Genomic DNA, 14,612 nt, shown 5'->3' on the forward strand with positions numbered 1-14,612 from the left:
TTTGTGTCTACCATTCATGGAGACAAACACTAGAGTGTCTGAGCCACCCCCCAGGAGTGTTCCCAATTCAAAGCCATTCTTCAAGAGAGACACACCACTCACACAACTAGTGGCTTCACTTTCCAGTCTACTTATTCATGTCATCACCAGAAAGACCCACAAGAAACATGGACTGGAACTCCAATAAATCCAGAAGCTGCTGTCAGGCTACATTCAGGTGATAGCCACATGATCTTAACAATGCCCACTGGGATTAAGCCTGATCTAGGCAACCTAAAGAACTGTAGCCTCCATTAGCAAACACCTCAAGTCATCAATCTCTTATTTTTCTTCCCCTTCCCCACCTACTTTCATGTTCCGAAGTCTGTAAGGTGGACTTAGGAATGTTTACCTTAGCTCTGGTCATCTGCTCAACATTGGTCAGGAGGTCATCCACTTCTAGCTGCAAGTCGCTCTTGTCTTTTTCTAATTTCTGCTTGACCCATTGTAAATTTTCAAGCCGGCCCCGGAGCTCGGCCAGGCTGTCTGCATGTCTCTTCTTCAAAGTGGCAGAAGTTGCCTCGAAGTGCAGTGTAGCCTCTTCCATGTCTCGGCGAAGCTTCTGGAATTTTGTTTCCTGTTTCTTAGTTATGTCCAGCTGAGCCAAACTGGTGCCTCCTGCTTCCTCCAGCCTCTCCTTCAAGTCTTCCAGTTCTTGGGTGAGGTCAGCTCTCTCCCTCTCCACCTTGGCTCTAGTAGTCCTTTCAACTTCCAGTTCCCTTTTTAAAGCCTGTATCTGTATCTGCAGCAATAAATAATTTTGACTTTTACAAAGCACTTGTAGCATATTTTATATTGAAGAGCCTCACTGTATTTTTTATATATTTCTCACTGCTAAGAAAAGTCACATAACACCCTTGGTTCCCATTTTATAAAGAAGATAGAATACACAGAAATTAAATTATTTTCCCCAAATCAGTACAAAGACCAGAGTTCAAACGTGCAGTTCCCCCAGATCTCCCAGTCCTTGGTGATGAGCAACTTCATTAAATTCTATACACGGAGGGGAAACTACAGTTAAGAGCATTTTCCAAAGCAATAGGAAACATTTTTCATAGAACAAGAAAAAATTTAAAGAGAGTTAATAAAAACTAACACGATGAATTTTATATACAATACCTCACTCCTCTAGAATTAGTTTACCGATCTCAATTATTGGGAACTTGGGCAAATATCTGAAGACTAGAATGAATATCTCCGAATCCAAGCAACACACTCATAAGAAACAGCATCAATGTAATTTTACACACAATTCCAACAAACTTGGTTACTTGGCTTCTTAGTCTGCAGGTGATTTCAAGTACCAGGAAATCCGAAGTAACAAATTAGAATTGGTGGAGGAATGGGGACTGCTACGATGAATAGTAATCTGATACCATTAGAGGAAGAATTACTGGATAAAGGAAATCAGTGATAAGAACTCCCAGAGCCCAAAACCCTTTTAGTGTAAGGGCAAATAGCTCTACAAATTTGATAGCATCATTATAGTACAGGGAAGCCACTGATGTTCATTAACATAGCCTTTAATAATTAGGCGTAGGTTAGGATAGGGGTGAAAAAGGATGGAATCTATTTTAGAGTGTGTTTTCCTTTCCTTTAAATGAGAGTACAATGGCTAGAGAATGCTGATTTCTAGATCATGCCAACATGTAGGCTACCAGATCTGTAGAAGAGTTATGACAGAAAGGGCACTAAAAAATGTATAACTTCCACACCCAAGTGAACATGATCCCCTTCCAATGAGCTATTTTGGGATCCAATAAATGTTTCCCAAACAATACTACCATTAAACCAAATGTTTCTGAAACATTTCCTCAGAAATAATCTTTAGAGCTTTTTTTTTAAATCATCAAGGGAAGAGAGTTTGTCTTTTGGATAAATTGAAACTTCTGAGTCTTTTTCTTTTGGATAAAGTCAAGTATCATTTGTAGACAAGCCCGGTGAATATGATAGATAATCGCTTAGAGATTAATATTGTGTTTGAAATCATGACTATAAATCAGTGAGACTGGCTTTCTTATTTGGTTCAGAATGTCTCAGAAAATAATTATCAGAAAGAGGCTCAAAATTATTTTGAGTAATGGCTACATTATTGAGATAAACATTTAGCTCCAAAGGAAATACATCTATCATACAGATGTATATGCATATGGCATGTGTAAGGAGTTATATATATGTGTGTGTGTGTGTGTGTCTGTGTGTATGTATAGGTATATATCCATACATACTTATATTACTCTATAACATGGTCAAATAGTATAAAACACCTGCATGGTCTAAAACTTATAAATAGCTTCCCATTATTAAATAATGTTTTGAAACTACAAGTAGATACAAAACAAAATTTCAGCACAGAAACAGAATTGCCTTCTAATCACAAAGACTAATCATAAAAAATTAAATTGCTAACACTGAATGCTTACCATGGATCAGGCTCTATGCTTACCACTTAAATGTACTGTTGCATTTAATAATATTAGCTCAAAGGTTGTCAGGAAGATTAATAACTGAAAAAATAAACGCCTAGGATTTTAGCACAATGTTTGGTTCACCACAAATATTCAACAAATTATTGATGTTTTTATTATGGTAAGAAAATCTAAGCTTAAAAAGTAATTTTCCCAAGGGAATGCTACAGTTTACCTTCTTAACCACTGTTCTTTTCTGCTTCTGTCCATAGAAGGCTAAGGGTATGGATACCCTGGCAAAGCATTTGTTACTGAAGTACCAATTATTGTTCATGAATCTACATATAGCTACACACAGGTATTTGATAAATGATTACCTGTAGCTCTTTAACCATGTTCTGAAGCTGAGCCACCAGGCCTTTCTCCTTCTCCACCTTTAAATTTGTCTGATTAATTTCTAGTTCTTTCCTGTTAGGGAAAAATGCATCAAATGGAATTGTTTAGAGTGGTAACATTTGGCTTAAATATTTTTAAAATTACAGTAATGACACATGAACTCATTCTCATTGTAAAAATTCAACTATTATATCTATATCTGAAATCTCTTTGGCTATCACACCCAATCTTTGTTCCTTCCCTAGAGATAAACACCATTATCAATTTGGTGTGAATCCTTCCAGACAGTTTTTCTAAGTATTGACATACGTTTGTGTTTATATATCAGTAGAAATAGCTTCATTTTCTCTACTGTGAAAGGTATAATATGGTATATGTTTTTATTTATAGTTCCATAACTTATTTTTAACCTAATAACACATTGGCGGTTTTTCCATGTTGGCCCACACATAAATTACTCCATTTAAAAATTAAGTGTGATATACTATTCCATGATTTAGACATGCTGTAATTTACCATTTTCCTATTAATAAGCCCTTTAGTTTCCCCCAATGTTTTCCTTTTGTAAATAACACTGTTCTTATCCATGCCCCCTTATGCACACATGAATGTTTCCTTCGAGTGGATACAGAACAGGGAATCGCTGGGTCAAGTATAAATTTGTGCTTAAAAATATATAACCCTGCCCTTTGACCTCCAACAGCCGTATGAGATTATTCCTCTACATTTATACTTAATATTAGCATACTTCTCAATTTTTCCTAGTCGGAGAGAAATTAGAATGTCTTTCTTTTTAATGTCCTTGTTTAACAGCGAGGCAACATCTTGTCAACTACGAGGATTCAAAAATGGCCAATAAACCACATAAACTGCCTGGTGGTATCCTTTAATCATTTGTCTTCCAGGCTGTTCATATAACTATTGAACTATAGAGTTCCTTTCAGTATTCTTAATTATTTTCTGATTGCTGCTGCAAATATTTCTCCCATCTCATATAATTTGTTCTGAATTTATTTGTGTTGGGTTTTGCCACATAAATGTTTAAATATTTGATATCATCAGATGTTTCAAAATATTCTTTTTCTGTCTTTGGTCTTTGTCACTTATTCAAGAAAACTTCACCTGCCATTTTACCTAAGACTTATCACCTATATTGTTTTCGACATTGATTTTTGTCTTTATTGTGGTTAAGAACATTTAACATGAGATCTACCCTCTTACCACAATACAGTAATGCTAACTATAGGCACATTGTTGTACAGATTTCTAGAACTCAGTCATCTTGCATAACTGAAACTTTATACCTGCTAAATAACATCCCTATTTTCCACTCCCTCCGGCCCCTAGCCCTCACCATCCTACTCTGTTTCTACAAGTTTGACCATTTTAGATGCCTCATATAAATGGAATCATGAAGTATTTGTTCTTTTAGGACTCCCTATTTCACTTAGCATAGTATCCTCCAGGTTCATCTATGGTGTCACATACGGCAGGGTTTCCATCTTTTTAAAGGCTGAATAATATTCCATTATATGTAGACACCACATTTCCTTTATCCATTTATCCCTCCGTGGGCATTTAGGTTGCTTCTATAGGTTAGCTATTGTGAATAATGCTGCATCTTCTAGCGGTTTAATTCTTTAATGTAACTGGATTTTGTGTATGTCAATAGTGAGAGGTAGAAATTTAACTTTCATCTCAGAAAATGAATAGCTAATGATCTCAGCACCATTTATTAACTACTCTATCCAGTCAACACTAATTTGAAATGCCATCTTTATCATGTATTAAGTTTTTATATGTATCCAGGTCCATTCAGAGAAAAAGGGTTTTTTAAAATTATTTTTTTATTATTATGTTCAGTTAGCCAACATATAGAGAAAAAGTTTTATAATTAAGGTTGTACCTTTCTAAAAACACGGATTTCTAAAATGCCAGAGCTCTTTGACTTGTGGCCCACGAGGACATGGGGCATCATTTGCACTTTGCTGAGCTGAAACACCATCTTAAAATTGAATGCTCAGGGATCTCTATCATGGTTTCAACGTTCCATACATTTATAGGATTACTTATTTTTTCTTTTCCAAACACCTATCAAGTCCAGTAACTTCTTCGAATATTAATCAAGCTTGAATATGAGCACTTATCGTGGCAACTCACGCACATGGATAGAAAACCCAGAAGCTCGTAGCTGCTCACTTGACTCTCTTCTCTTCTTCCCTACGGCCCGAGAGATCCATGTGCTCTCAGCTTTACCCGGACCTTACCTCACTCTTGGGCCTAACTGCTTCCCCCTTTTATTTGATCTATTCCCAATAACTTGAAAATCCCTACGAGTTAGAATTAAGTCTAGTCTAAGCAAGAGACAAGATGAGAAAGTCCATTTCACTGAGCAATGAAACTAAACTGAGGGCCCATCTTGCCCAGGGTTCATGTGAGCTGAAAGTTCCACTAATTTTCACTGTTACATTTTGCTTTAAATTTTAAGATTTAATACTTCTATGGTAAATTACTTGATAGAAAATAACAATGAAGTTATATCTGGCAAACTCTTAAAGCGATCAGAGGCCTGTATTGAACTTCACATTAGGATTTTTAAAAATTTTTATTGGTTTTTGTTTTATTTATTTTTTTTTTATTTTTTATTTTTTAATTTTTTTTTACTCTGTATGCCATTGGTCTCATCATGAGTTAAAGTGAAAGAACTGAGCCCTTTTTATTTTTGGACTTGTAGCCTCAAATTTCAATAATTCCCATCTCATATGCCTTACACCTTTCTTTCCCACCTCCTCGTCAGATACCTTCTCATATTCTTCTAGATTATGCATTTACTCTCTTTTTACAACCATATAATAAAGTCCAGCTAACCAAAAAAAAAAAAAATCATTTCCTAGGCTTGTTATCTTCCCCTTCAGGTCTTAGGACATCTGGCCCTGGAGTCATGAGGATCAATGACATGAGAGAGCTGTTCCTCCCGATATAAGGTCTTCCCAAATGTCGTGACAATGGCCAGGTGGCTTACTTGCTCAGGCTCTCCGCCAGCTGCAGCCGGCTTCTCTCCAGGTGCTCCATACTCCCTCCCGCGCTGCAGCTTGAAATCGCCCTCCAGGTTGCTCTTTTCCCTCTCACAGGTCATTCTTGCTTTCCTCTCCTGCTCAAGGGCACCCTCAAGCTGACAAAAGGAGGTATTAGTTAGCTGAATAAACTGGTAAAGTTTATATTTTTCTAGATGTGTTCATGAACACTTATCATGTGGAAAAAGAAAGAAAAATACAAGCACAGACTATGTAAATGATGTCAGTGTGTAGATATTTTAAAATAAATACTGCATGCATCAGTAAGACAACAAAAAATCTAGAAGTTACAGTGATGAAAGACAACTTTGGAGATTAAGGAATATGAGCTCTGTCCTAAGGAAGGAGACAGTAATAAATAGCCAGGGAGCCCTTATTTGATTGTTGGTCACTGACGGGAAGCCCACTTCTTCACACGGCAGCTCATTTCATGGGTGGATAACTCCATTTATTCAGGAGTGTTTCTTCATAAGAAGCCAGAATATTCTCTGTAAATTCTTCCCATGAGTCTAAGCTCAGCTCCCTGGAGCAACACCAAGCAAATCTGTCTCCACACAATCATCTCTGAATATGAGGCCTCTGTTCTGGGTCTCCCAACTCAGTATCACAGACCCTTTCATACACATCTCACATGGCATGACTTCCATATCTCCTTCACCCCCTTGGTTCCCTCTTCTAGTCCATAACATTATGTCAGATTCTGCTTCCCCACCGGGATGGTCAGAACATTCCAGTTTTGTCTGGATTAGCCCTGTCAACAACATCAAGGCTTGTTTAGCAGGAGGCTAGATAACAGTTACAATATGGCTATTCGTTCACGGATATATTGAAATGTTTGCTTTTCAGCAATAGAAGCTATTTCCTGTAACCAGCAAAATAAATGAAATTCAAACAGGAGGAGGAGGGAGAATTTCTGGAAGGAGTATGTAAAAACCTGAAAGTAGATGAACTCCTGGAGAGAACAAGTGAGTGAGCGTGTGTGTGTGTGTGTGTGTGTGTGTGTGAGAGAGAGAGAGAGAGAGAGAGAGAGAGAGAGAGAGGGAGCACAGTAAATCCTCATATTGAGGCTTTGTGAGATACACAATCAGTGGAAATAGGAAGAGAATTGAGACAACTAACAGGTAACAGAGGAAACTGATAGAAAGGCGTGTGGAAAAAGCAGCAAATAATTCAAATAAAAAAGCCAGACCACCCTTGTCAGCAATTTTATAAAGGCTCAGCTTTTGGAACTAGTAAGAGAGTGAATGCTTCAGCTCTGCCAGTTGGAAAGGGGAAGGAAGAATGGCGAAGCTACCATGAAGAGTGGTTTGAAACATCTTTATTTCAGAGGGTGCTTGGAGGCAGAACAGGGACACCATCTTTAGAATCTTACAAGTATTTTCCCAAAGCATAGGTCGAACACAGCTTCTGATTTACATACCTTCCAATTATAAACAAACCTCAGCGCACCACTGGAGACACAACAGGGCCCTTAAACTAATCGTTCAACACTAGTGTCCAGTAGAGAACCAGCGTGTCTGTCAGGCAAACACCAGTTTCTGCAGGAGCTATGGGGACAAGTCAGTCACTTACAGGGATAACTCTTTATAATTCCTCTCAATGTTCTTTTCCCACTGCCCAGGGTTGTATGAAGGTTGCATTTAAAAACTGATGGATTACATGCTGGGGCTTCTGTTATCCTGTAGTGGTTTAGGGCACATCAAGAAACAAATAAACCTCTGTTTCTAAATATTAAAGATACAAGCCATGCTACTAAGTTTTCCCCAAACTGTCAAGATAAATTAAGTAAAAATCAGAGGTTTGTATACATGTAGACGGCTAACTAGCAAGACACAACACTACCCACCTCATCTAGCCGTTCCAATTTCAACTTGGCTTTGCTCAGGCTGCTGACTTTCTCTTCCTCTCTGAGCAAGTCGTCCAGTGTCTGCTGGTGGGCCTCCTGCATGACCTTGGCTGCTCTATTAAGTTTGCTGATATCCTCATTTAGAGACTCCACTTCCTCAGTGAGGTTCTTGACCTGTGGGAAGACGACAGTGACAGTAGCATGAGAGTTTCCACTGAGAGGATGAGCCTAACACTAAGGGCCATCTTGACTCTTTTCTAGGACAGTCTCAAGAGGTAGCCAGTGTCATAAAGAACTAAAGTTAGCTACATTCCCGATATACTTTTAAAAACTCTAAATTCACTTTTTCTCACACACACACACACACACACACACACACACAGACTTAGGGAATGGGGTATTTTGGCTAAGCAGATATCAGGATAGCTCATTTGATGGCCAGTTTTCAGAGTATCATATTATCATAGAATAAGAACTCCGCTAAAGGTAGTTTTCTGAGTACTCAGGGGGCACGTAGCAATCTTGTGGTGTCTCAAATCCTGAGAGTGGCAATGAAAGAAGAGTTCCAGCTGTTCAAATATGCAAAAATGGAAGCTGGCTCTATCAGGCCCACATGCTTTGTATGAAAGGGAACCAATGGCACAAGAGTTGCTATTTAATCGTCTGCCAAAATTACAGTGTCATTCCAGAGACAGTTGTTTATCAGAGGTTGGATACAGACGCCTCAGCTAGTTTCAATCCGTGCACAGAGGCACAAGTTAAAACCCTCAACTGAAATGAACGGAATGTCAAAATCCTTAACTGGAATTAACATGACATCTTCAAGGTCGAACTTCAAATTAATGACAGAGCTGGGGGTTCAGACGCCTCCCAAATCACCTTTCGGTAAACTGCATCAGTTTAAACTGCTCTCCTTCCAAAAAAGGATACTCAGAGGCCCGATGAAACTGTTCGGCTATTTCTATTAGATTTCAGGTATAATAAGATTGAAACAAGTGAAGACGTTTCATTTGGAAAATCAAATGGGGCTCTGTAAATTTGAATCGGAAATTTGAATCGGGACAGCACAGTGGACCCATTATTTTATGCTGGTTCCGACTCGGACTGCTGTAAAGTTCAGGCCACCTGTTCATTCATTTGAGCTGAGCAAGTCTGGTGCCGGAACCTGATGGGGGGTGGGATTGGGCATCCAGTCCTCCCTAACATTATCAAAAAATACCCTGTGCTCTGTAGCACGCTTCTCCTTCTGTGACTTCACCAATATTGTTTCCAGGTCATCGATTTCTTTCTTCAACTCAGAACATTCATCTTCGAGCTTCCGCCCCCTGGCAGTCAGCTCGGAATTTATCTCCTCTTCTTCCTCCACCCGCGCAGACAGCACCTTGACTCTGGCCTCCAGCTGGATCTTGGATTTAATCAGCGACTCGCACTGCTCTTCAACATTTGCCAGGGTCTCTTGCTCCTGCCATGATGAGGAGAAAATTGTTGCCAACAGCTGGAAATAATTTATCAGCTAGGCGAAAATGCTGCTTAGCGCATAGCAAAGAGATAATTGCCTGCCCTGTGACCAGCACTTTCACCCGCCTTTCCTCAGCAGGTGAAATAAAATTCCCAGTTCCCTGATCCTATTGTTGAGAAGGGGAGGAGTTGCTTATGCTTGGAGGTGCTTTTGATCTTTCGGGCCATTCAGTAGATTAGATTACCTCTTCTAAAGCACTTAATAGAATCCTGGTGGCCTAAAGGAGCTAACATGCTTCCAAAAATCAGTGGCGTACTGCTTAACTCACAGCTTCCGGAAGCATCCACATGGGCATAGAGTTTGAGTTGGCCGGAATACAGTCTTTTAAGAAAGCAGTGTTCCCTCAGACCCTAGAATATTTATAATATTATTATAAGTGCCCTAATGCACTTGTTGAAGATATATATAGATCTCCAGAGATATATATATATATTCAATAAGTAGAATTGTATATTTATTTATAGGCTGAATTTAGAATTCATACATTTTACTTGCAAGTTACTAACTAGATTTCACTATTATTTCCAATGAAAATCTTTTCCTCAATGATTCTGCCAGTGGTAAATTCCACAAGTTATACACCGAGCGTAAAATAGTCTTTCCTTTTATTCTCTCAAATGTCCTGCCTCCAAGTCTCATTGATTGACCCATTGTTCCTGTGTTATGGGTCAAGTAAAAAATGAATTGCCTTTTTGCTATAAAACATGTTTTATAACTTTGAACCTCTCTAATTTGTCTGTTAGAGGCTAAAACCCCTTCATTGTGAGCGAGTTCTTAGTTACTGTAGGTTTCATTGCAACATAACTTCACATACATCTCCATCTCCCATCTCTAGACCTCATCATCCATTCTTTGCAATATGCCACTCTGGGCAATTTATTATTTTTTTTTAAAGATTTATTTATTTAAGAGAGAGAGTGTGTGTGCAAGTTAGGGGGAGGGGCAGAGGGAGAGAGAAAGAGAGAAAGAATCTTCAAGCAGACTCCCCAATGAATGCAGAGCTGGATGCAGGTCTTGATCCTAGGACCCTGAGATCATGACCTGAACCGAAATCAAGAGCTGGCCGCTCAACCAACTGTGCCAGCCAGGTTCTCCCAGCAATTTATTAGCTATCTATTTGTCTGGCTTAAGTTGTTTGGGAATGCAAATTGGTGCAGCCACTCTGAAAAACAGCATGGAGTTTCCCCAAAGAGTTATAAATAGAACCACCCTACGATCCAGCAATTGCATTACTAGGTATTTACCCAAAGGATACAAAAATATAGATTCGAAGGAGCACATGCACCCTGATGTTTATAGCAGCATCATCAACAATAGCCAAATTATGGAAAGGGACCAAATGTCCATAGACTGATGAATGGATAAAGAAGATGTGGTACACATATATGTTATATATAATGGAATATTACTCAGCCATCAAAAGGAATCTTGCTATTTGCAACAACGTGGTTGGAGCTAGAGAGGATAATGCTAAGTGAAATAAGTCAGAGAAAGACAAATACAATATGATTTCACTCATACATTGAAGTTAAGAAACAAAACGGTTGAACACAGAGGAAGAAAAAAAGAGAGAGAGGAGAGCAAACCATAAGAGACTCTTAAATATGAGAACAAACTGAGGGTTGCTGGAGGGAGGCAGGTGGGGGATGAGCTAGATGGGGGATGGGGATTAAGGAGGGCACTAGTTGTGATGAGCACTGGGTGTTATATGTAAGTGATGAATCACTACATTCTACTCTTGAAACCAATACTACACTGTATCTTAACTATAATTTAATAAAAATTTGAGGAAAAAAGAGAAAAGGCAAAATTCTAGGCCATTGATTTCTGGCTAACTCTTAAGAATGGCCATCTGCCCAACAAATGGGGCTCAAAAAGGCACAGATGGGGAAGGCATAGAATAGTAAATCTCCAACATCACTGAGGACCAAAAAAAAAAAAAAGGATAAATTAAAAACAAACAAAAACATCAAAGCAGGAAGGGTCCATGCAGATCAGAGAAGCTTTCAACGTTTAGGAAATAATGGGAACATTTGATCTTAGTTCACACCAGGTTGACAAGCAGAATGCTTATTTGCTCTATTCCATTCAGTATGTGTACCGGACCTGTCACCATCACTGAATGAAGAAGACAGTTCCATCGACCATCATTGATCCCTTCATTAAACATGACAGCAGGATGTGGGGACCAGCCGAGCAGTGGTGTGGCAGTTAGCAGTAGGAACAGCCCTTCCCGATGGCAGTTAATAACGTTACTCAGAACGGGTTCACTCAGTTCTGCTGGTATTCTGAGTAATTGAATGATTTAAAAAGAATCTTTGTTCCCTTCATCCTTACTGTGTTCACCTGTGTCCCTTAAAAATAAATAAAAATAAAATATGTCATAGCTCTGTCAACTTTTAAAATCTCTGTTACAAGTTGAACTCATCTCGGTCTTCCTGGGTTTGCCCCCATGGGCTTCCCATGGGTTTCCCTCATGTTCCCCATGCTGATCCTTTATCGTGTATCCCAGGCTTTTACCCAACACCCCCTGCACGAGTTGGGTCCATTTCTATCTCCCATATCAGCCTAGGTAGCACTGGCCACTCTCTCTGTTTACAGGAAGAATGATGAAAACTGGGAGGCCAGGTCTCATCCAAAGCTGCCTCTCCCCTGAGCCACACAAAACATGATATTATATATGGTGATTTTCACAGTATGAATTTAAAGTAGGTTTGGAGTGGGGCCCAGGAATTTGTATTTCTAACAAGTATCCCAGGTGAGGCTGAAATACACTGAAATTCTAGAACCAATGTTATGTTAAATATGTATCAGAAATATGGGTTTGGGGGGTGCCTGGGTGGCTCAGTTGGTTAAGCATCCGCCTTGGGCTCAGGTCATGATCCCAGGACCCTGGGATGGAGCCCCACATTGGGCTCCCAGCTGAGCAGGGAGCCTGCTTCTCCCTCTCCCTCTGCCGCTCCTCCTGCTTGTGCTCTCTCAAGCTCTCTTTCCGTTGAATAAATAAATAAAATCTTAAAAAAAAAAAAGAAAGAAAGAAATATGGGTTTGGGTGAAATTCTGTGAAATATGGCCTCTTGGAACACTGATGAATAGCAGAGCCCCCAAATAAAAGAATAACTTGGATCAGTCTAAAATTACTAAGTTTTCTCTGCTTTCTGTAAGTTCAAAAAGCAGGAAAAAATGTCTTATAATTTTAACATTATTTTTTATATTTATAATATTTTATATAAATTGTATATAGTTGCATTGGAACACAGTATTTTTTAACTTAGCACTGTGCTAAGTGGGGTGGTGAATATATTAACAGTGGAGAAAATCTCATCCCTGCCTTTGGGATGTTTGGGGATTACACCAGTCCTGCTGGCTAGAGAGGAGGAATGTGAAAGGGAGTGAGTAACGGCACACCAGTATCAGATTGGAGATGGAGGCTTGGATGCCAAGGCCAAGGGCTGGAGTCTAAAATGCACATATTGCAGGATCTGAAACTTACTCATCAGGGAAGCAACATGATGTTTGTTTGAGACAATGGCTCTCAAACCTAACTGGATATCAGAATCACCCATATAGATTATTTGAACCCACGTAGGGCCTCCTTAATCAAAATATCTGACATGGGGTCTAGGTGTCTTTCTTTTATTTTTTCAATGCTTCACCAGTAAGTTTGAGGCAAAACCAATGCTGAGACCTGCTGTTTTAAGAATTGGACTGATTAGAGAAGTTGATTTAGACTGGGGAAGGGGAAGTAGAGAGAACAAAATCAGGAAAACAGCTAGAAGCATACTGCAATAATCCTGAAGATTTCAGTAAAGCTTTTCTCAGGATCTACTAAATCCTGTCTTTTGATTTGCTAATGGATCACACAAAATTTAAATGAAGACCCAGAGCTTCTTGGCTCCCATGATAGATTGCAGTACTTTTATATAGTTAAAACCCATCTAAGAGTTTGTCCCCTTTTCAAAGACATTCTGCCAATGAAATCACTTCACTAGGAAACAGGGTGTCTCCTTACGTGTTTCCATTGTGTTTGGTGAAATGCTATAGTATCTGAAAAGCACATGCCTCAGTTTTCTCAAGTGAACACTGCCTGCAAAACAAGGGACTCTAATTAAAAACTTGATGTGAAGAACAAATGGTGGGGCCACTCACAGCCTGCAGCTGAAGAAGCAGGTCATTCTTTTCCCTGATGAAGGAGAACTGTTCTGCTTTCAGTTCTTCCCTCTGAGATTCTGATTTCTCCAAGGTTCTTTGCAGTTGCACACACTCCTCCTTCAGAGCAGCTATCTCCTTTCCCATTGTAGCAGATGGAACAAGAGGCTTGATCTTGAAGAAGAGCCTCATCCAGGGCCAGGTCTTCACAGCCATGAAAACTCTTAGGTTCCACTGGATCAAAAGAAGTGCATCCCCACATCAAGAGAGAATAAACAAAAACAAGTTAGCCCAGACAATGCAGAGCCATTTTCCCAAGTGAGATCCTTAAGAAAGGGGGTGCCTGGGTGGCTCAGGTGGTTAAGTAACTGCCTTCGGCTCAGGTCATGATCCCAGGGTCCCAGGATTGAGCCCCATATCAGGCTCCCTGTCAGTTGGGAGCCTGCTTCTCCTTCTCCCTCTGCCATTCCCCCTGCTTGTGCTTTCCTGCTATCAAATAAATAATTAAAATCTTAAAAAAAAAGATCCTTAAGAAGCATGTCTTTTGAGGAGTCATTAAAATTTCGCATTAGTCTTCAAAGCACTTCTACACCTGGGCTCTCACTTGATTCTGGCAAAAGCCCTAGGAGGGATTTCTGGGGCTAGTGATATTGTGGGCTAGATGCCCCCCAAATATTCCCACTGCACACATCCTTTCAATGAGAGCTGAGCCTGAAAAGGGTAAGAAAGAAAGAGGGAGCAAAAACCTTAGTGAAAGTCAATGTGTGTATAGCTTCACCATTTTCATGGAAGGAGGGATCCAGTCTTGTTATTGTAGGGATTTATATTTTTAGATCCACATGGATAAAGAGACAGGCTGAGACTTTCAAAGAACATCATCCTTAATGAAAAGAACATTTAAAAATTCACCACCAACACAAAGTGATGTCAAAGAGAAGTACAGCTGATTTGCTCTGGGCTCAGGGTAAAGAAAAAATTCTACTCCAGGAATTTTTTTTTTTTTTTTATCATGCACCAGGACCATTGGAATGTCTGAGGTTTAAATGATACTATCTGATTAGTGCAGATGTATGTAAGAATTTAGCTTCATCATTTTTTACGCTGGTAATAAATACCCTTTGGGCTTTTGGGAAAGGAAAATGCAAATGTGCACTGAAGAAAATACCCTAAAATCAAGCACC

General features: G+C 39.4%; 1 protein-coding gene across 1 annotated transcript in view; it reads right to left on the minus strand.

Annotated features, from left to right (window-relative positions):
- The window catches only part of MYH15 (myosin heavy chain 15), a 151,789-nt gene that overhangs the window by 66,917 nt on the left and 70,260 nt on the right, over nt 1-14,612 (minus strand). Inside the window, 7 exon segments of the mRNA XM_034657888.1 lie at nt 392-781; nt 2,825-2,915; nt 5,866-5,921; nt 5,923-6,015; nt 7,764-7,937; nt 8,983-9,225; nt 13,432-13,688. Of these exon segments, the coding sequence (XP_034513779.1) occupies nt 392-781; nt 2,825-2,915; nt 5,866-5,921; nt 5,923-6,015; nt 7,764-7,937; nt 8,983-9,225; nt 13,432-13,688 (1,304 nt within the window).

Source organism: Ailuropoda melanoleuca, chromosome 1 (assembly GCF_002007445.2).
Source record: "Ailuropoda melanoleuca isolate Jingjing chromosome 1, ASM200744v2, whole genome shotgun sequence".
NCBI lineage: Eukaryota > Metazoa > Chordata > Mammalia > Carnivora > Ursidae > Ailuropoda > Ailuropoda melanoleuca.